The sequence below is a fragment of the Periplaneta americana genome, chromosome 7, assembly GCF_040183065.1.
Source record: "Periplaneta americana isolate PAMFEO1 chromosome 7, P.americana_PAMFEO1_priV1, whole genome shotgun sequence".
In the NCBI taxonomy this organism is placed as follows: domain Eukaryota; kingdom Metazoa; phylum Arthropoda; class Insecta; order Blattodea; family Blattidae; genus Periplaneta; species Periplaneta americana.
In genome coordinates, this window is record NC_091123.1 from 165806998 (window position 1) to 165830523 (window position 23526).

The 23526-nt window shown below is 35.1% G+C and overlaps 2 protein-coding genes across 2 annotated transcripts in view; one reads left to right on the top strand and one right to left on the bottom strand.

Annotated features, from left to right (window-relative positions):
- LOC138702810 (uncharacterized) overlaps positions 1-23526 on the top strand; it is a 469705-nt gene that overhangs the window by 330690 nt on the left and 115489 nt on the right. The window lies entirely within an intron of this gene.
- Positions 3817-23526, bottom strand: part of LOC138702749 (hemolymph lipopolysaccharide-binding protein-like) — a 19732-nt gene continuing 22 nt past the window's right edge. The window contains exons 1-4 of the mRNA XM_069830047.1: positions 23405-23526; positions 18407-18524; positions 11932-12240; positions 3817-4300 (exon numbers count right to left, since the gene is read on the bottom strand). The exon at positions 23405-23526 is cut by the window's right edge and continues 22 nt beyond it. Of these exons, the coding sequence (XP_069686148.1) occupies positions 4146-4300; positions 11932-12240; positions 18407-18524; positions 23405-23526 (704 nt within the window). The 3' untranslated portion in view covers positions 3817-4145. The remainder of the gene's footprint in view (positions 4301-11931; positions 12241-18406; positions 18525-23404) is intronic.

Here is a 23526-nt window from a genome sequence, read left to right on the forward strand (position 1 = left end):
TTAATACGTACATTCTTCTCCATATCCACATTCAAATGCTCTAATGCTTCAATCCAGAAACTGCACAATCAACAACGTGTATTTAAAGTAAAATAAATTCTGTCCATGTTATTTTTAATATTCTATTAAATTGAGTACATTTCCTGTGTTTAAAGTGTATTGCTTTGAGATTAGTATCTCCATACCAAGCCCTGGGAAAAAAATCAATAAATACGGTGTATACGGCTACCATCTGTTGCATTACTCGAGAATACGCTGAAAAGACACACACACTCGTGCCATCTGTTGCATTAGTCGAGAATATGCTGAAAATACACGCATGTTCACCATTTAATTATCACTGAAGTAACAAGGTAAGATATTTAAAAAAACTCAATACTTAGACATTTAATAACTGTGGTCGAACAAAACCAGTCATGTGCAGTTGGCTACTAACATTATAAGCTCGTTGCATAATATACTATTATAATTCAAATCTTCAAAGGAAGAAATTAGAATGTCAATTATGTCTGACAGAGATAGAGGAAGGACAGGCGAAGGTGGAGGGGTAGGAAGGGAGAGGAGAGGGAGGTTGATTGGTGGAGAGAGAGAGAGAGAGACACAAACTGAAAAAATCGTTATATGAAAATACCCCAGAAGAGCAAAGCTCGTGTTTGGGGACAATTTCGTTCTGATAAAATAATGTGGGCATTATACAGACCCATCATTTTATTTTTATTAACATTTTTAATATTAACCTGGCTATATCTTTGAATTAAGGGTTGAGAAAAGGAAACACCGTTTGCTACCCCCTTCCACGACTGGAGTTCGATGATACTGGCGTAAAATAGAAACAAATCACTTTACATAGTATAAGAGGGAAGAAAAGTAGTTCAACTATTTACGTAAACTAGGAAATATCAAGATTTTGAGTTTGATAATTTTCATTAAGTTTTTGTTTAATCAAAATACAGTACTGTATTAACAATAAGTGTTTTACTCACGAATTGAGCTATCCATTCGGACGTATTCATTATGTAGTGTATATTATACTGTCTACAGAACATTAGAGTACAATATAGAGAATGAAGTTAAATTGGAAAATAACTATAATATGGACATTTAAACACTTTTTGAAAATGGTGGCCGTTCATTTCGATACAGGTTTCAGTCATTTTGTGCATATTATCGTACTATAGATTATTATACCTAATTCCAATTACCAGTTACGTCCTTCGTACTAGAAACTCATGTTGAAATAATTCTGTGCCTACTCTATAAAAGAATACCTTACGTGCTGTAAATTCAGTCTTCACTTCTGCCCGATTGGAAGAGATAAAATTACTCAGACATGCTATCTACTCCCCGTCCAAGTGGTTATGTAGCCAGGTCGTAGAAAGATGGGAAATCACGTGACGGTTAATTACCGGTACTTAACGAGCTCCTTTTATTTAAGTTATTTTAAATAGTTGTATAATATTACGTAGACATTCAATTCCTAACAGAAATTCATATTTTCAGAGAAGAGCTAAGACAGCCCAGCCACTAGCCTTTACAGAGGAGCCAGCAGCTTCTTATCTATGCGGATGACGTGACTATGTTAGGAGAAAATCCACAGACGATTTGGGAAAACACGGAAATTTTACTTGAAGCAAGTAAAGCGATAGTTTTGGAAGTAAATCCCGAAAACACAAAGTATATGATTATGTCTCCTGACCAGAATATTGTATTAAAATGGAAACATAAAAATTAGAGATTTATCCTTTAAAGATGTGGAAAAATTCAAATATCTTGGTGCAACAGTAACAAACATAAATGACACTCGGGAGGAAGTTAAACGCAGAATAAATATGGGAAATGCCTGTTATTATTCGGTTGAGAAGCTTTTGTCATCTAGTCTGCTGTCAAAAAACCTGAAAGTTAGAATTTATAAAATAGTCATATTCCGGTTGCTCTGTACGGTTGTGAAACTTGTACTCTCACTTTGAGAGGAGACCAGAGATTAAGGGTGTTTGAGAATAAGGTTCTTAGGAAAATATTTAGGGCTAAAAGGGATGACGTTACAGGAGAATGGAGAAGGTTACACAACACAGAACTGTACGCATTGTATTCTTCACCTGACATAATTAGGAACATTGAATCCAGACGTTTGAGATGGACAGGGCATGTAGCACGTATGGGCGAATCCAGAAATGCATATAGAGTGTTAGTTGGGAGGCCGAAGGGAAAAAGGCCTTTAGGGAGGCCGAGACGTATGTGGGAAGATATTAAAATGGATTTGAGGGAGGTGGGATATGATGATAGAGAATGGATTAATCTTGCTCAGGATAGGGACCGAAGGCGAGCTTATGTGAGGGCGGCAATGAACCTCCGGATTCCTTAAAAGCCAGTAAGTAAGTAAGATACCAATCTAGTGGTTTGTAATTCTGATTTAAATCTATTAAATATACTTAAGCTAAGTGCTTTTGCAATAATAGCCAATGAGTTTTTATTGAATTAAAGGAATACTAGAGATTATGTATATTAGGTCTGACGAGTTCATTTCAAAACAATGTTTCTAGTGTTAAGTTATTTGGATCCTAAATTATCGTGGAAATACCATATTGATAATATTTGTGTGAAGTTATCAAGAGTTCTATTTGTATTGAGAAAACTCAAGAGTTTTATCTCGACTAATATTCTTAGAAATGTATATTTTTCACTATTTCAGAATCATACAAAGTATGGGATATATGGGGGCAGTCGGCCTGGGTAGCGTAGTCGCTATAGCGCTGGCCTTATGTGCTCGGAGTTGTGGGTTCGATCTCGACCCAAGTCAATGGCACTTAAGTGTGTTTAAATGTGACAGGCTCATCTCCGTAGATTTACTGGCATGTAAAAGAACTCCTGCAGGACAAAATTCCGGCACACCGACGACGCTGATACAAACTCTGCAGTTGCGAACGTCGTTAAAAAAACCGTAATTTATATGAGGGTATGCCACAGATGTTACAAAAATATTATTACATCTAAAGGAGGCACTTGGAATAATGTTGAACAGAAATTATAGAGAGACTTGTACACCTTTATTTACTCAAACTAAACTTAACAGTGCATAATCGTACACACATCTTGAATTTATATTCATAATAATTTACTTGATTATAAAATAACAATAATTCAATGATGACGAGATATTGTACGAGTAGGTACTTATCAAGGATTACAAACCAAAATAGTCACAAATACAGTCAATACCATATTGTAGTCTCAACTCAAATTTCAATACATGTTTTATTAATGGAATTAAAATTTTTAATAAGTTACCTGTATCAGAAATCTGCCATATAGAATTTTTAAACGAGTTATACATAAATGGCTAATTGTAAGACAATTCTATACTAGTAATGAAATTATTGATTGTGATATGATGCTTCTTTTTTATATACATAACTGACGATGCCATTTTCAGTTTCTCATGCACTGATCTTTGACAAAAGGTACAAGTTTTCTTAAAATAATAAGTTTCAATACTAACATTTACGAACTGCAAAACTATTATTTCAGGATACAGTCTCAACGAAAAGTACTTACGTATACTTCCTGTCTCCTTTCACTGCTGACTATAATTTAGAGTTTGTAAGACTTTGTTTTCACTTAAGAGAAAAAGTTGAAAATAACAATTTTCACTTCAACGGTAATTACACCGTGTTCCCGTTGTTGGCATTCGCAGGCTTTTTGTTGTCCCTCTCGCTTATATTTACAATATAAGGCAATGAAGTCAGCATAACAAAATTTTAACAAGTAACTGAGAAAATATATAATTTTCAACAAAAGTCGCAAATGATCGATTTTACACTCACTTATTGATTTTACCCACTTCTACGGTATATGATGATGTACCTGACAAGGAGCGTAATTGTAATTTTCCTATCAGCATTTTCCTTTTCTGTACTTTATAATATATCATTTCGAAAATTAGATATATTATTGTATTCTTAATTTGTGTGTACTTGACGAAATGCTTTGCATTATATACGAGTATTTTTAGTTTACAATCCATAATTTCCTGTATGAAGAAAGTTCTGTGTTAGAATGGATAATTTCCTGTATAAAGAAAAGTCCTATGAATAGACTATTCTACGTTAACTGAACTTTTTGCATAAATGTGCAACATGAGTTGCATTTCATATTTCCTTCTCGCAGAAGAACGGATTCTTTTGATCACAAACGTAATCTGCAAGTTGGAGATCTCTATGTACCAGAACGCAATTGTCAGTCCGACCTCCTCTTCCTTCCGATGGATGAAACTTTTTGTATCCAGCGGCCTGGAGGGTTTCATCTAAAAACCACACATTTGGTTTAGTCATCATTGGCATCATCATTATCTATACTAATAATAAATCTGTAGCCGAAATCTTTCTGGTAATTTTCGATTTTCCAAAAATAATTGGTCCTAACATATATAATTAACCACCCTGAAACCGAAAATCGCTTTTTTGAAATTTTTGTTTGTATGTCTGTCTGTCTGTCTGTCTGTATGTTTGTTACCTTTTCACGCGATAATGGCTGAACGGATTTCGATGAAAATTGGAATGTAAATTAAGTTCGTTGTAACTTAGATTTTAGGTTATATGGCATTCAAAATACATTATTTAAAAGGGGGGTTATAAGGGGACTTGAATTAAATCGAAATATCTCGCTTATTATTGATTTCTGTGAAAAATGTTACATAACAAACGGTTTTTTTTAATAATTTGCTATAAGTTTTTATTCCCTGAAAAAGTTTGATAGGACTGATATTTAATGAGATAAATGAGTTTTAAAATTAAAATAACTGCCATCTAAGGCCGTGTAATGAATTAAAAAACAAATGACTTCGTCTATAAGGGGCCTTGGACAGCAACAATCGAAAGCTAAGAAAGATAGACTAAAGATAATATTTCTGTATTTGTATGAAGTAATATCGGAAGCTAAATTAACCGATTTGTATAATTAATTATTATTTCACCATTGGAAAGTGTAGTTTCTCTAGATGGACATAATGCTATAATGTTATTATAGTAACTTCTGATATAATGTAATGTAATATAATATAATATAATATAATCTAATATATGTAATGTAATATTATATAATATAATTTAAGTTATTTGAAGGGTTCAGAACCATAGTGGGCCAAGCGTCATTTACTGAATACGTAGAAAACAAGGGTTAAAATGAAGTTATTACCATAATTAAATGGAAACATATAACAAGTAAAATAAAGTATAGACATTAAATCTAAATGATGTCAATGTTCATTAAACTATGGTTGCATGTAATAAAAATTAAGAAACTTGTTAAAGGAATTGTCATTGCACCAAATGAGTGGCTCTGGACAAAAATGATCGATTAAACGATTTATCCTCCTATCAAACACGAATGTTCACTGGATCAAATGTTCTATTTTAATTATGTAATTACTTTATATTTATTTCTAACGGGTGCAGCGGAGCGCACGGGTACGGCTAGTATTCTATATTATAATGAGTAATTATTATCACCGTCATCGACTTCTATGTAGTCCCACCACCACCACCACCACCACCGTCCCTGTGTTCCTCGTTATTACCATAAAAATAAATATAAATAGCTGTGTGGTCATTATAATCATAGTCGGTGTCATCAACATCATTATCATCATTATAATTGAGAGGATCTTCGTACTGGTAGGAACACGTTACTGACAGCGGGAAAGGCATGGAGGGCGTTACACCACAGTTTAGTATATACAGTTGCGAAGCTCAATACTTACTAAATATGCAAACATAGACAGTTGAAATATGCATCCATAGATAGTTGCTAGCCACCAGGATCGCTACTATCAGCTCATCACAGACTCCCTCCCTAGCAGACGATAAAATGTATTGTACTTTTGATATCGTGTTCTATTGAAAAATTAACACCTTCTTTCCACTATTGAAATACGAAATACATAAGGCTTATATATTATTTTCATAAAGTCCTATTAGGGTAAACTCATCTAATTCCGTGATAATAAGATTTTATTACTATTATTTCCATATGAAGACACAAAATAATATTGTTTATTACTGTAAACATATGTTCAAACGTCGTAATATGACAATCCGTGAAGTAATAACTGATAGCTGTGTTTACGTAGAGAGCAAAAAAAATTAAAAGCATCACTCACATTTCATTTAATTCCGTGATATTTCACTTAATTCCGTGACACTGTAACCTTAATTCCGTGACACAACAGTGTATATAAAATAAAGATAGAAAAATCTTACACTGTGACCTTGAACATTAACATGAACGTAATTATCCTAATTAAAGTTATTCATTATTCATATAATCAACTTGAATCATCACGATCAACATCAGAAGTGGCACAACTATCACACATAAAGCATCAACATCAGATTCTGCAATTTGACACTTCTCATGATATGGTTCCCTACAGAATGAGCAAGCAGTGCAATTTTCATTATTTCGTTTTCAGACGTCAGCATTATAGGATCCGTTACAAACTCCTCAAACCCAATGTTCATCGTTAGAACTGGCTCGTGATGTGAGAAGATTTTGTAGATTTCTGCGGTGAAGCATCAGCTGGAGGTTTGGTTGGTAGCGTAAGGCACTCGGCTCTGACATCTATTTTGCGGTTAACCGTTCTCTTTTTCTTTGATGGATCATATGTGGGTGTTTTCAACAAATCTGTTACAGTCTGACGTCGTTTCTCTCGTCTTCAAACAGGCAACTGAACAGAATCATTTTGTTGTGATGAAACAGACAGCTGAGCAAACTCTTTCTTCTGGAAGGTCACCCTGCGTTTGTTGACTTCCAAGAGTTGGCATGTCTTTTAATTTGCTAGCTGTAAGGGCTTCATCTGTCAAAGAAGATGGGTTGAATGGATAAACTCCCGTTTTAGAAAACTCTGAACGGATATTTGTTGATGTCATTGCCTTCTCCTATGCCAAACTGAACAACTTTTGCAAGTCAAATCGTGTTGGTGCAACATCGGAGTTTGTCATATGAAAGTTCTCCAACTCGTTTCTAAAGCTTGCTTCAAGGGACGATAAACACTGACACCTAATGGTTGCAGAATATGGCTGTTATGAGAGGGCATGGTGAAGAGAACGATCTTGTTCTCTCTGGCCAAAGCCAACACATCAGGACCTACGTAACTTCCATGTGAGTCCATCAACAAAAGGAAAGGTCTGCTTGGAGGGATGTTCTTCACAAAGTGACGCATTGAATCAAGAAAGAGATCACAATTGATCCACCCATTTGCTGTGAGTCAGATACTCAGTTGTCTTTAAGAATCTGGGTAGATAAAGCTTGAGACCAGTTCCTGACTAAAAAATGTCTCTGAGAGTTCCGAGAATCGAACCCGCGCGAGGATCAGAGAACAGAGTGCTGATCCCTATGCGAAGATGGTCATTGTTATTATTATTATTATTATTATTATTATTATTATTATTATTATTATTATTATATATCATATGCAAAATTTTCTTCATTTTAATTGGCGTTAATATTCGATTACTTAATATAAATTATCTAATTATAAATAAATATCATATAATTAATTAATATAGATGACAACTAGTCGTACAGACTTTATGACGTTCATTTAACGAGTTTTCATTTTCTGTTCACTTAATTCCGTGATACAGTAAGGCAGCCAAATGTTAAAAATCCTAAAGAAATTGTGCATACAACTTAAGGTTTCTAGACTAAATTATATAAGTTAACTGACAACTGTGTACACATTCTAAATCTTCAAAGCAATCTCTATAGAAATATATATTCATACACAACTATAATTATGCACATACCTGTTTTTTTAAACTTATTTTAGGATACGACACCAGGACAACTCAAACCAAGCTTCTTAGCAATGGCGTACTAAGAAATGACTTCCTGTTAGCAGTGCACTTGTTCCCAGTAGCCCAAACTTCTTGAGATGGTAGCTGATTAGCGCTGCCATCCATTAAACAAACAACCAACAATTTGTCATGTACACAAAAATTCAGTGATATTCATTATATTCAATATAACGGAATTACATGAGTCACGGAATTAGGCGAGTTTACCCTATATTTTATAAACTCACCTTCCTGGATCTTTCGGAAGAAGGATAACTCTGACCTCTTTTTCTTAGAATTTATAATGCTACAAACGTCTCCTTGTCCCATATTATTATTCAAATTATTGTATTTTAGCCATTTACAATTATTACAACCGATAACGAACATTTCACAGTTTACACAACTTTTCACAACAATGCGAAATACGGCACAGTCAATGCCTTTTCGATCTAGACCAGGCCGTAATATATGTTCCAGTTTTCTATTTCAGTGTATGGAGCTCAGTGAATTACTATATTATAACTTTATTGCGTATCATAGCTAAGTTTTATTTAGTAGTAATGTGTCCATAAGTTCGCTTTACTTCTTGTTGCATAATAGCCTATGTTGCAGAAATAATTACAAAACTGTGTTATTGTAATGTGAAGAGAATTTTACATGTTAACATAATTTTTTCGCATCAACATTTTAAGTTTAGAATGGAAGCTATTTTTGAATGGAATTTATATTGTGATTTAATATAGCACATCTGCCTTCCTTAATAAAGACAGAAAATATATCATACCACTCCTATGAAATTAGTGAATGTACGATTGTTACTTCATCTCTTAGGTAGTAAATAAATACAGTAATTCAATACTCAATTGTAGTATTAAAATACAGACAAACTTATTGTGCGGAGTATCATACATGACATTATGCTTAATTATAATGCATAATTGCGAATTTAGGAATATAAGATATAGTAAACATAACCTATAATATTTCCATATGAATGGCAGGGCATTGGAGACCACTAAAATTAGACAGAAAGGGGCAACTGGGACAGTAAACATAACCTATAATTTCAACATATCTAAATATTCGTGCGGTGCAACTGAGAATTATTGAATCGTGCATAAATGAATGTACAAGAATTTCGCAATATATAATCGAAATAAAGGCAAGTATTACACATACGAACAACGTAATTTTCACACCAAAAATAATATTTCATCTTAACTCGCAAGTGATTTATGTCTGAAGTGTCTCATAATCATTGTTTTAAATTGTATTAATGCAATTACACTACATTTTAGAGAAATATATGTTAGTCTTTATGCATCCCAACTAATTTATATGGTTGAAACGCCTGCATTCGTGATCAGGTTAAGCGAGTTACATGCAAAAAATCATCCCAAGCTTCGCAACTGTATATACTAAGCTGTGGTTACACATTGTTATGAAGGTACTGAGAAAAAGCTCTGATAAATCCAAAGAGATTGCATATAAGTCACTAGTTCGTCCAGTAATGGAATATGGTGCTGCATGTTGGGATCCTTACAGATTAGAACATATTAAGACACTGGAAAAGATTCAAAAACGGGCTCTAAGGTGTTGTCGTAATAATTCAGCATTAAAATGGGACACACTCAAGGACAGAAGAACGCGAATTCGATTATGCGCAATGTACTAAACAGACAGAGATAAGCCTGCCTGGAGAGAAATAAAGAATAGGTTGCAGCCGCCAAATTACTCTTCAAGGAACGACCACTCATATAAATTGAGGGAAAGAAGACAGAGGACGGACACTGGAAAGTTTTCTTTTCTCAATCGTACTATCAGGGACTGGAATGCTTTACCTGCAGACTTACTAAAGGCTTTACCAATAACCAAAAATGTATTTAAAAATAGGCTTAAGGACTTTACTAATAGACGGTAATACATTATGCAGACTAGTTTGTGCTTTTACAAGTGTAGTGAATCTCCAGTGATTTATATTAGGTGTGTAGTGCGTTGTAGTGAAAGTGCAGTGAGCTTATAAGTAAATTCTGAGAGTTACAGTGGCAGAAAAAATAGATTTATAGTGAACGGGTGTGAGTTATAGTGATCGTCCTAAATTGTTTGTAATGGGGTCTAGGCTAGCGATTTGAGGTTAATATAGTAAGTACAATTCTACGGAATAATCAGGATGTAATTCATGTTCTGTTATTTGAAGTGCTGTATCAGTGAAGAAATGTGTTGTGTCTGTGAAATGTGTTGTGTCAGTGAAGTGTGTTTGTGTCAGTGAAGTTCTATAGTTTACAGTGGTAGTGCAAAGTATTTGAAGAAGAAATGTTTTTGAAGTGTTAGTGAAAGCAGGATAGTGTCAGTGAAATATGTCATAGTTCCAGTGCAGTGAGTGAATTGATAGCAAATTCTTAAAGATTCCCTGCAGATTATACAGTTTCATTTATACTACTCAGAAGGCCTTCATTAAGGATATGCTAATTTTAAATAAAATATTTTATTTATAAGTATAATAATTTTATGGTCATCTCCTAAGATTTTATTTTATAATTGATAATCAATGGTGCTTAATTATTACATTTTATTTTTATAACAATATTCATATTTAATTAATTGTATTTATTTGCTATTAATTTCCGGATCCTCGTGGTCATCCTTAATGAAGGCCGGACGAGTTATCTCTCTCTCTCTCTCTCTCTCTTTGGTAAAACAATTAAACTTCATTATTAATACTTCATTTTAAAGTACACATTTTTAAAATTGTTCATGCTTTTAAAAATTTAACTTTTTTTTTGTGGGAATTTTCTCTCGTCTGAAGAGTGACAACAGAAACCGGGACTGATATCCACTGTTCTTATTTCATCACTAACTTACGACTGAAATCTATACTAATAATAAATCTGTAGCCGAAATTTTTCTGGTAATTTTCGATTTTCCAAAAATAATTGGTCCTAACATATATAATTAACCACCCTGATCCCGAAAATCGCTTTTTGACATTTTTGTTTGTATGTCTGTCTGTCTGTCTGTCTGTCTGGCTGTCTGGCTGTATGTTTGTTACTTTTTCACGCGATAATGGCTGAACGGATTTCGATGAAAATTGGAATATAAATTAAGTTCGTTGTAACTTAGATTTTAGGCTATATGGCTTTAAAAATACATTATTTAAAAGGGGGGTTATAAGGGGGCCTGAATTAAATAAATCGAAATATCTCGCTTATTATTGATTTTTGTGAAAAATGTTACATAACAAACGTTTCTTTACAAATAATTTGCGATAAGTGTTATTCCTTCAAAAATTTTGATAGGACTGATATTTAATGAGATAAATGAGTTTTAAAATTAAAATAACTGCCATCTAAGGCCGTGTAATGAATTAAAAACAAATGACTTCGTCTATAAGGGGCCTTGGACAGCAACAATCGAAAGCTATGAAAGATAGGCTACAGAGAATGTTTCTGTGTTTGTATGAAGTAATATCGGAAGCTAATTAACCGATTTGTATAATTATTTCGCCATTGGAAAGTGTAGTTTCTCTAGATGGACATAATGCTATAATGTTATTACAGTAACTTCTGATATAATGTAATGTAATATAATATAATATATAATGTGATATGATATAATATAATATAATATAATATAATATAATATAATTTAAGTTATTTGAAGGGTTCAGAACCATAGTGAGCCAAGCGCCATTTACTGAACACGTAGAAAACAAGGGTTAAAATTAAGTTATTACCATAATTCAATGGAAACCTATAACAAGTAAAATAAAATATTCACATTAAATGTAAATGATATCAATCTTCATTAAATTATGGTTGCATGTAATAACAATTAAGAAACACGTTAAAGGAATTGTCATTGCACCAAATGAGTGTCTCTAGACCAAAATGATCGCATTTTAATTATTTGGATGCAATTTAAATTAAGTAACATATTAAACGATTTATCCTTCTATCAAACACGAATATTCCCTGGATCAAAACGTCCTATTTTAATTATGTAATTACTTTATATTTATTTCTAACAGGTGCAGCGGAGCGCACGGGTACGGCTAGTAATAATAATAAAATCATAAATCGGTAGTCAGCACACTTACTGAAGATGGTGACGAATTCCCCTTCTTTGTAGAGATCGTGAAATCCAATCCAGGCCCAGTCATTGTGTACTCCGCCTTTAATCTTTGCCGGGGGAATTTTGTCCCACAAGGTTTTCAAAATCTGCGCCTCTTTCTCGGAGTTGATGACCGCCAGGTGAACACCCTCCTCTTCACAGATCTTCATTGCACCGTGCCAAGTGTTGACATCCGGGTGGAGCTTGTAGTATCCCATACCGGGCACTAGTTCGTACCCTGGAGCTGTGGGAATCCCTCTGATCTTTGGACTGGTTATCATCGTGGTAGGAGGTGCTGTTTCATTGCGAAATAAGAAAATGGCCTAGTAGAACAATAATTATGACACTATAGGAAGAAAATAATGGGATAGTAATACAGAACTTTACATGCATTTCGGTGTTAAAATGTCAAGAATTGAAGCACAATATATAAATAATAAATTATAATAATATAATAATTATTCTCAGTTGTGTAATTTCAGGACATTTTCAGAGAAGAGCCAACGTACTATGGTAGGAACGATCATGATTTTAAAATCAAATGTAGGAAACAGAAAACGGATGTAGGTAAATTCTCACTTTTAAATAGAACTATAAATGATTGCAGCGGTCTTTGAGGGCTGTCCTTCCGTAAGGAGATTCTAGAATAACTTAAAAAGTTGTGTATAAAGTGCAAATTAAAATTAAGGTGACATTTAACATTTAATTTTTTAAGGTAACATGTATTTATTTAGCCTGACGAATTTCTTCCTTGGTTTGAATTGTAAATTATTAAAAAATAGCGTGTAAGAGGGCCTTAAACTAGAAAGGTTTAGTTTAAATGTAGTTCTGTTTATAAGTATGCATAAGGGTGTAAGTATTTGACTTATTTGAACTGTTGTATCAGTGAAGCGTGGTGAGTCAGTGAAGTTATGGTTTTACAGTGCAGTGAATAGTTCCGATCAGTGATAATTTACAGCGTCAATGAAATGTGTTATAGAGTGTCAGTGAAATGTGTTATAGATTGTCAGTGAAATGTGTGCTAAAGTGTCAGTGAAATGCGTCATAGTGCCACTACAGGGAATGAGATGAGAGGAAAGTGAAAGACTATTGAAACTTATGTAGGGCCTATACATATGTAGGTTGTATTGTAAAATTAGGTATTTTATTTATGTTTTATTATTAATTGTAATTATTGTGTTAAATTGTGTTGTATATTCTTATTGTATTGTGTATTGTAAATTTTATTGTGTACTGTTTATCATTTTATTTTATATTGTTTATATTGTGTATATCACTGCCACCGGGTGCTTGCCCACTTGCAGTGTAAATAAATACATACATACATACAAAATAATTATAAAAATATAGTATTGTGACAGTACAGAATTTCAATGAAATCATCTTTTTCTTTTCATTTCTGAAAAATGACATTATATTATACAATAAAGTTACAAAATGAAGAGATTGGCGGAGGATGGAGATAGGTCCAAAATTCACAAAATGTCATTTCTTCTGTCTATACCATATAGACAAAAATTAGTGGCATGTTTGGTACACTGACGTTCAAAGATATCTGATCCGACTAATCAATTGTGATCGATAATTTGTTGGTGTAAATGTGGATTCTTTAGTTATTGTTTCTATGAATAGATGGCAAAGATAATACTCACTGTCGCCAACTGTAGATAAATATTCCCGCATTATGGAATTCAACTTTTCATCCCACTCAGCTGATTGTAAAACAACACAGAGTTTAGCTGGAAACCGCTGAAATGTCAATTGTGATAATAATTTATGCTTAATCTGCATAATCACTTTCTCCGACACTTTTTTAACTGTCCCAATAATGGTGCTATCTATTGAGAACTTATTTACTTATGGCTTTTAAGGAACCCGGAGGTTCATTTCCGCTCTCACATAAGCTCGCCATCGGTCCCTATCCTGAGCAAGATTAAACCAGTCTCTATCATCATATCCCACCTCCCTCAAATCCATTTTAATATTATCCTCCCATCTACATCTCGGCCTCCCCAAAGGTGTTATTCCCTCCGGCCTAACAACTAACACCCTATATGCATTTCTGGATTCGCCCATATGTGCTACATGTCCTGCCCATTTCAAACGTCTGGATTTAATGCTCCTAATTATGTCAGGTGAAGAATTCAATGCCTATTGAGAAGTAGGAGAACTATTTCAAAGTTTGTCAATTTGTTATATCTTTGGTTCTGAATTACCCCGTGGTTGGAAAGTTCGCTTACACGATCATAAAATCGTAGGTCGGATATCTTTAAACGTGTGTATAAGAACGATGTATATCTGTTGCAAATTGAGCGTGTTACAAGTGATTGAAACTTACCTCGTTTATGTGTTTGGTGCAAGAGGGAGACACTTGTCTCTTCTGAGAAATGTAATAACATGAAGTTATCCCTACTTGCACTAGACGTTTCAAATGTTGAAATTCTCAGATTAATCATTGTCATCATTTATAAACTGTTATCGTGCAAAGAGAGGTAAAACTAGAATTGAGTCCACACCTGTGGAGTAACGGTCAGCGCGTCTGGCCGCGAAACCAGGTGGCCCGGGTTCGAATCTCGGTTGGGGCAAGTTACTGGTTGAGGTTTTTTCCGGGGTTTTCCCTCAACCCAATACAAGCAAATGCTGGATAACTTTCGGTGCTGGACCCCGGACTCATTACACCGGCATTACCACCTTCATTTCATTCAGACGCTAAATAACCTAGATGTTGATACAGCGTCGTAAAATAACCCAATAAAATTAAAAAAAAAACTAGAATTGAGGGTTGCCAAAAATTAATAAATTTGTATTTGCACAAATGTAGACCTACAGATTTCAATGGAATATGTACGTAAGAGGTTTGGTTTAAAACTATTATAATGACAAGTCTACTATTTTAATAATAGAAGAAGTAGTGGATTACGGTAAAATTTGGGCACCTGTCTAAATGTTCTGAACTCGAAATATACAGGTTGTCCGGGAAAGACATGACAAAAAATAGATAACTATATCTCTGAAAATATTGCATTTATTGTTGTGATGTTTTCCCACTTACAAAGAAAAACACAATAAGTTTCAATGTACCTCTATATGATCACCAGGGCCAGGGCTATGTCCAGGCGATACTCAATCTCCTGCCACACACACGAAATCATCTCCGGTGTGACTAGTCCTATTGCTTCGTAGATTTGGCCACGTAAGTCACGTCCTTCACAAGCCCCACAGAAAGAAATCCAGTGGGTCATGTCCGGCGACCGTGACGGCCATGGTGTAGGTCCGCCTCTTCCAATTCAACGGTCAGGAAACGTGTCATCGAGGAAAGCGCGCACATGGTTAGCATAGTGTTTGGAGCTCCATCCTGCTGAAACACGGTTTCTTGTGGGACAGCGTAATTTCGCAGCATATCCAGGTATGTGTTACCTGTTACTGCGAGCTCTTGTTCGTTTGGAAACGACGTTTGACTGACTTAAATTCAGTCAGTCATAAAACGCATTCTGCTTTTTCTACTGTGGTCAACATTGTCCGGCTGTTCACTTGGTACACGCACAACTTGCATTCAAAGCTCTGACAGAAAGGCTGCCTATATACGCTTCGCAGAACGAGCTTTTTCTCGTTTTCTCCTAGCGCAATGATATGCGCATGCGTGTAACATGCTGCTAGGTAACAAAACTTATTGAGTTTCTCTTTTTAACTGTGAAAACATTGAAGTAATAAATCTACCAGTTTCAGATATATAATTACTTATTTTTCGTCAGGTCTTTCCCGGATACCCTGTATCATACATCTTTTCTCAATGAATATTTTTTTTATTTTTTTATTTTAGTAGGTTATTTTACGACGCTTTATCAACATCTTAGGTTATTTAGCGTCTGAATCAGATGAAGGTGATAATTCCGGTGAAATGAGTCCGGGGTGCAACACCGAAAGTTGCTCATATTGGGTTGAGGGAAAACCCCGGAATAAACCTCAACCAGGTAACTTGCCCCGACCGAGAATCGAACTCGGGCCACCTAGCCCAATGAATAATTGGTCATAAAATTATAAGTTGATCTCAGGATGATGATTATCAGTCAATAATTAGTCCACTGCGAAATGTCCATTATCATTAATGCCCAGTATCAAAAATGTCCCCAGTCATTAAATGTCCAGTATAATATATGTCCACAGTCATAAAATGTCCATTATCTTTCAATGCACAGTATCAAAAATGTCCATAGTCATTAAATGGTCATTACCTTAAATGTCCTGAATTATTTACATGTACAGTAATATGAATGTACAGAACAATACTGGGTGTTCATTTCAAAGTGTGTCATGACGTCACTCTTGTGAGTCAGTGATTTGAAGCGAGTTTCAGCTTTTATGTCAGAGCAGTTGCCTATTATTCAAGGCGTTCTTCAATCTGAACTTGAGAACGTGTACGGTATAACTTGAACGTCGTAGCAACAGATGGCGGTCTGTACGGTCTGTGTGCTACCATAACCTCTTTCGAACTGTGTTTTGCGCGGGCAAGTCGTACGCAGGGTATTTGTTATCATCGGTTGCGTACGGCAACATTCCACAACACAAATCAAATGCTTCGTGTCCATGTTTGACCGTCCAAGTTAATGTCAACAAATACGTAAGTAACCGTCTTAACCCTCTCGCCATATCCCGACAGTAAGAAAAAAAACTCACCTCAGTACATGTTTCCAAACAGTTCACATTTCTGCCACTACCGGTGTTACCGTACGTATCGGTACATACGCTTCAGAATGAACGCCGTACTTACTAGGCAACTTCTCTGGCACATAGGTAATACGCCTTTGCGGAAGTGTAGGAAGATTGAATTCTCTAGGCTCATCGGCTAGCCACATGACGGCATACAGCGAGCCATGCATGACACACTTTGAACTGATCACGCAGTAGAACTATTAAAATATAAGTTAATAATAATTTAACAAGAAATGTAAGCTAATTTACAATATTGTGTAATCAATTAGTTTTTTGAGCTCACTCTAGACCAGCCGCGGCGAAAATGCGACTCACGAGCACATTGTGGCTCGCAGTGCATTTCTCTCGCTTCCTACCTACAACCCCCACCCTCTCACTCACTGGAGTCAAACTCCGTTCTATTTGTATTTGTCTCGGACCTGCGAGTGGCGTATCGTCGCAATATCTCTCTCGAAACCATGTACCTCTATAAAAACGAAAGTTTCAAGTAGGATGGGAGGATGCATTCTTTTGCTTACAATATGATGAAAATATTAAATGTATGATTTGTTCACAAATATTACTAGGAAAACGGTTGTATAACATAAAACGGCATTATAAGTTACTACATGTTACTGATGAAACATTAAAAGGTTAAGTATTATTATCATCTCTGTACGTCGATTCTTTTACAGCAGATGTACGAATAATGCGGTTAGATTTTCAATTTAAACTCGCAGATCTACAATGTGACGTTAAATGAAAGCTAGATGTAAGGACTTGACAGATATTGAACTTTTCAAATCTTTGGAAAAAAATTCATATTTGAAGCTTCGTTCTTTCGCTTGCTCTGTTGAAGCCATGTTTGCTGTAACTTACGTTTGTGAAAAATTATTTTCAACAATGAAAATAGTAAAAATCAAATTTAGATCATGACTGACAGACAAATACCTTCGTGATCAACTACGATTGGCAGTAAGTGACATAATTCCTGATTTTGAAACTTTGTCGCAGAGACATTCTGAAGACAGTTAATTTTAGGTTGTGATAATGTGTCCTATGTTTTCTTGTTCATTTCTTTCTTCGTTACACGTCCTAAACATTAACTTCCCCTTAGGTTGTCCGCCTCCCTCCATAGGTGCTATGCACGTTGCAGCTTACACAGTGCGCACCATGGCCTTTTCGCCACGGCTGCTCTAAACAGAGAGTCACAATATTTTTATTTTATTTAATGAATTTATAATCACAGAATATTTTAATCTAAGTGCAATGTGAATATAACCCGAAGGAACTTAATATTAATATTTGACACAAATGCTAATTGAATTTTATTTAACAACATTTAATTAATCTCTGTGAGTAGTTTCAGACCAATTTGACAATAACTGTTGTGCAAGGAGCTTTTTGTATTGTATAAACTGCTTAAAATGAAATAAAAAACATATTTTCTACTCAATCACATAACTTAGTCTGCGTGCCCATATGTAGCAACGCAGCACTGCTGCTATTGGCTATCGCCGATAAGCGGGCACTCCTGAAAACGTCAGGTTTGGGCACGATTGTAGCCACAAATGCACACAAACGCAATCTGGCGTTGGGATCCCGTACAGTGTACAACAGGTTTTCAAAGGTAGTATATACTGAACTAGAAACTTTTTCGTTTATTCGGAAGATATAACATAGTTGCCATGACTTATGAAATTACCATCCTATGATGTAATTTTAAATAGTTAAACTGTGTTTTAAAAATTCCTTTGAAAAAATTATCCTACCTGTTACTTTGGCCAATATGAGAATCGATTCCGAGCCCTCACACTTCGCTGTTGTGTGATCGATGTCTACTTCCCAAGGTCCTAAACTCCTATCTCCTGCGTCATGTCCCAGCTGCATCTACACACAGACAAAGCACATCACGTTTTATTAAAAAATGGGTTGTTAATATTTAAATTATCACATTAAATTCCAATTGTTTTCATAGAGTGCTTTCAGATTAACAAGAAAACACTTTCGTGCAAGCAATTAGGGGAGAGTTGGCTAAAACAAGATGGTACGGCAAAAGGGGATATATTTATTTCGTAGGAAAATGTTACCACCTCTCAAATGAGGTATGCATTCCCTTCCCATAGGCAGCTTTTCAATGTAGTCATTATCGGTGAGAATTCCCTCGTGTGTGAACTGTGAGAATCAGAATTTAGAAAGCGTCGTGGTTCCTAAAATATGTCCTTCACTTTAAGGTTTCATAAGGAGGCATTGAACTTCAAGAGTCAGTAGGTAAATATTTGAAATAAGTCTATAGTTATTAGTACACTTCGTTGAATTGCCACACGCCGCAGCATGCTATCAGGTTGCCGATGTACGGTATATAGGCACCGTGCATGGGTCTGGAAATCGTACTGGTGGCGCCGCGCAGTGTCTCAATTCGTAATTAACTACAGGCTAGCATTCATTCACTAGTCATGTGTGATACAGAAATTACATGCAGCTTTCTGCCGATAAAAAAGCTGTAATATTAGTAAGAATAGGTTCGTTCATTCATAGTGTTCTGACCAGGTCTTTCACTGCAAACCCAGAATTCTACAGTTTTTAATTATTTAATAGACGCAGTCGAAAGTTCAGTAGGCCCTACTACTAGAGGAGTGTAAAAATGTAACTACAGAGTTCCTGAAATATCAGTGTAGTCCTTCGGCATTTAAATCATATTTCAGACCATTGAATGAAGAAGGAATAGTCGTATTACGAAAACAATGATATATGTATGATGTCATGACGTGTGTAATATTTGTATGTGTATAATATCTCTACAAATTACGTATTATAATGTGTTTTCTAAAAGTAGTCATTTTTATGTTATGTTTTATTTAACGATGCTCGAAACTGCCGAGTAGTTTCGACTTCTTCAGCTGTTAATCTGTTATCATGCAGATACGGTGAAGTAACAACAATGATCACTTTATCGGCGAGGTTTGTTTTTATTCCGGGAAAACCTGACTTCAATACCACCTTCTAATAGAGTAAATAATCCGCAGTCAGCTGTTATGAATGTGTCACTCGATCTGCCACCGTAGCATTTAGATTTGAAGGCCACCATTTGTTCCACGTTACGTGGCATTAAAGTGGTGGTAAAAATACATCATAATTACAGTTGTAAGATGACCTCCGAACAACACCGTCATAGAATACGGCAATCCAGTTTTCATTTTAATGTGAAAATATGAGTAGACTATTTTCTTCACTAATCTTACTATATGATTGTGTTTCAATTGGCAGCAATTTTAACAATATATTCAAAACCACAAATGTCACTCCCATTAAGTCTGGTAGATCTGTCTCATCTCTTTTTGAAGAATAATCTTGGAAACCTTGCATTTCATTAAACATATCATCTGTTCCTGAACTCTTGTCATAACATTTTTCTTATGTGACTTCAGTTCGGGATGTAATGGAATAGGCACTTGAGTAGAGAATTCTCACAATTCAATTGTGAATGGTTTCATTTACTCCTTCCTACGGCTGACTACTTCATTTTTCGAAATAACACTTGTTGAGCATTCACCTTCCGTAATACTTAAATGTTCATCTTTTCTTCTTCTGTTTGCGTCTCTTTCATATCTTTTCTACGCTAGTTGAGATGAAGCAACTTTTTCTTGTAATCTTGTGGAAAAATATACTGGGAACGATATGCTGGTTTTGGAAGTGTCCTGATCTCGTTCCCAATAAAATGAATACTGCAAATTCTTGTTGTGGGTGTTGGTTGAAGTCAAGAATTAAATATCGATATGAATACATTTAAAAATAAATATATATTATTGTTTCTAATATTATACATAATATATATGTAAAGAACTCGGTAATTATGTACTATGTTTTTTTAATATAATAGCACATACAGCATTGAAATTTAAATTATAAATTCCCGTCATTGTTGACTTAATGATTATTTATAAACATAATATAATGTATAGATTCTATTTTTACATTAGTATATAATAAAACTATGACTATTTACAAGCAGTGTAGCCTACTTACTTTCGTCTGCGTAGACTACTGCTTGGATCCACAATTAACATTGTTCCGCTTCAATTTTCTGTTTTGCGAATGAATATTCCTATAAAAATTACTGGACCAAAGAACACAGCAATTTGTGTTACCTTTCCGCTTTTTAGGATTATCCATATTTCTAATCATTTAACCTTAGACGTTAAAGTACATTCATACGTTTCAAGCATAACTCTATCGCTGCTGTCCTGCAGTTAGTAACAACAGTCGCCGCCAGAGGAGCTTGCACGGTGCCTATAGAGGAGGTGAGCGACCTCCCGGTCTCGTAGTATAAGCAGTTCATGTTAAGAGTTGTGACCGGTCCAAATAGATAGAGCAGCTACAGCTAATGTATACCTATGTAAGCACTTGCTTTTGCATTACTGTGGTTGGAATAGTCAAAGCTTAACATTTGTTCAGTGCAGACAAGAATTATGCAGAACATTACAGTAAAATAATGGAGGTAATTGATGCATTGGATAGCACAGACAGTTCCGCTGTTGCAGCTATAAAATCATTGCCTTCTGAATATTGGAAGATATTGTGTTCACTGACTAATTTTAAAATCGTGTGCAAAAGCATCACCCTGTTAGAATCGCCTAAACTACAACTCTCAAAAGCCCTTAATATAGTGGATAAAGTATCACAAACCGTTATCCAAAATAACAATTCACTAATTTCAGAAAAAGTTAAATCTAAGTTGAGAAACATTATTGCTAAAAATTCTGCCTATTCACAACTTCGTATTATAAATGATGTGGTATCAGGTCACGACAAAACGTCTGAAGTTGGTGTACTAAAAATTTGTGACTTTCTGTTCTTCAAATATGCACGTATTACATCGTGTGATGTTGAACGTACATTTCCCAATATAAAAACTGTTTAAGTGACCATCGGAGGAGATTACTTTGCAGTCGCTCAAAATGTACGTAACTCTTCACTGCAATGTACATATTCAAGAATGATGTGAATATCTTACATTAAATTTTAAGAGTTTATATATCTGACTATAAAATAATCGTGTATTTACATGTTTAGACATTTTCTACTTCAATGAACATTCATTATATTTCTTGAATGCAGGATACAGGTTTTATTGTAACCGCAGTATACTGCTCAGTGTTTACATCAGAGGCATACTCCATTCGTTGCACGCCCCTTTCTCATATAGTCTATACCACGTGCGCAGTAAACCTTGCGATTCTCGTGGCAATTCCACGAAGTCTAGTTATTAGTCTTCAATAATAGTTCAGTTAAATTCGATATCTTTCTTCGCAACTATCGGTGCTTCATATTTTAAATTTTAACGCGTGGTCTGACAAAATGAGATATCGCGCGGTTGGCCAAAACGGTATAGTGTCTTGTTATTATGAAAATGTCCCAAGCTTGGTAGACCTATAAGGTAGGACCAACAAATAATGATAGAAGACGAGGCAAGGCAACAATATTGAACACTTCACCTAACGAGAATTAGCTTGTAGTACAGCTGGCGCCAGCGTTTTTGGCGTGCGTCCTAGAGTACAGTGCCCGCTTTGTGAGCATGTTGCTAATGCAGCTGAGAATGGTACCACTTCATATACATGTCACATCAGCCATTTGTTGAAACGCAGTTGTCAGACTGACTACGCTAAAGGCAGGGCACAAGCACTTAACGTTCCCATTACTTATTTCACACGCCAAAAACGGTGACGTGGACTATAGCTATGGAAACAAGGGCAAGAAAAATGGTAAAGAAATTAAACTCTAAGAATTCGACAGTAGGTCTAAGTGTGGCAATAAGTTTTATATGGAAAACAAAAAGCCCAAAAGCAATTCAAGAAGAATTTGGTCTACTGATCCCTTAAACAGTTCTGAGGAGGAGGAAAACGAGGACAAAGATGAGGCATGTATTTATTGCAACGACCTTTATTCAGATTCAAATTCGGAAGAGGTGAATCCGGTGTGCCCATTGCCAAGAGTGGACTCATGAGGAGTGTAGTGGCGTTGATCCAGAAGATTGTGATGAATTCATGAAATTTTTGAATAATTAAAATGTTTATAATAAATTGACAGCAATATAATGTACAAGTTGACATAGAAATAATTCATTTTGTTCATACTCATATTTTGTGTGTAATTTTTGTGACTTATTTATTAATATTACAACAATTTGAATTGATTTATTTAACTATCTCTTTCTATCAAAGCAGTTTGACAGAACAGGACACTTGCACAACTTTCATTAAACATTATTTTCTCTTAAGCATTGTGTTACAGAGCACATTTCCAAATTACTTATTACAATACATGAGTAGCTTGCTATCAAAGACGGACATCTGATCTCATTCGAAATTTAGATAGCTGTGGTTTTTTATGCAATTTTTCATGCTCTTTCCAGTTATAGTGAAACCATATGCAAACTCTAACATTATATTTATAAAATAAATTGTGTTAAATATTACAAAGAACACTGTGAATTAAAAAATTGCCTCTAGATCAAAACTATGGATGTCCGTCTTTGATATTAAGCTACTCACATTCCTTAAGGAACTCATAAACAATAATTGTTTCTTATTCCTCTCAGTGATCTCGAAGATATTAGCTATTTCGCGCTAAGTATCTTGTTTTGGCCATCTCTCCCCTACACTGTCTGACTGCTATACATTACTGCTTGAATTATCATAGGAAAAACTAGCACCTTTCACATCATTATGAATGTTATGAAAATTATAAAACATTGACGAAAGACGTTTTACCTCAGCAATCCAGTGTCCTGTCTCGTTCCGCAGACTCGTGAGGGATAATTTGAGGGCGCTGGTGTGCTGCAAGTCGCATTGTAGTCCTACGCTGACGTCCGCACACCAAAGCAGACAGCTTG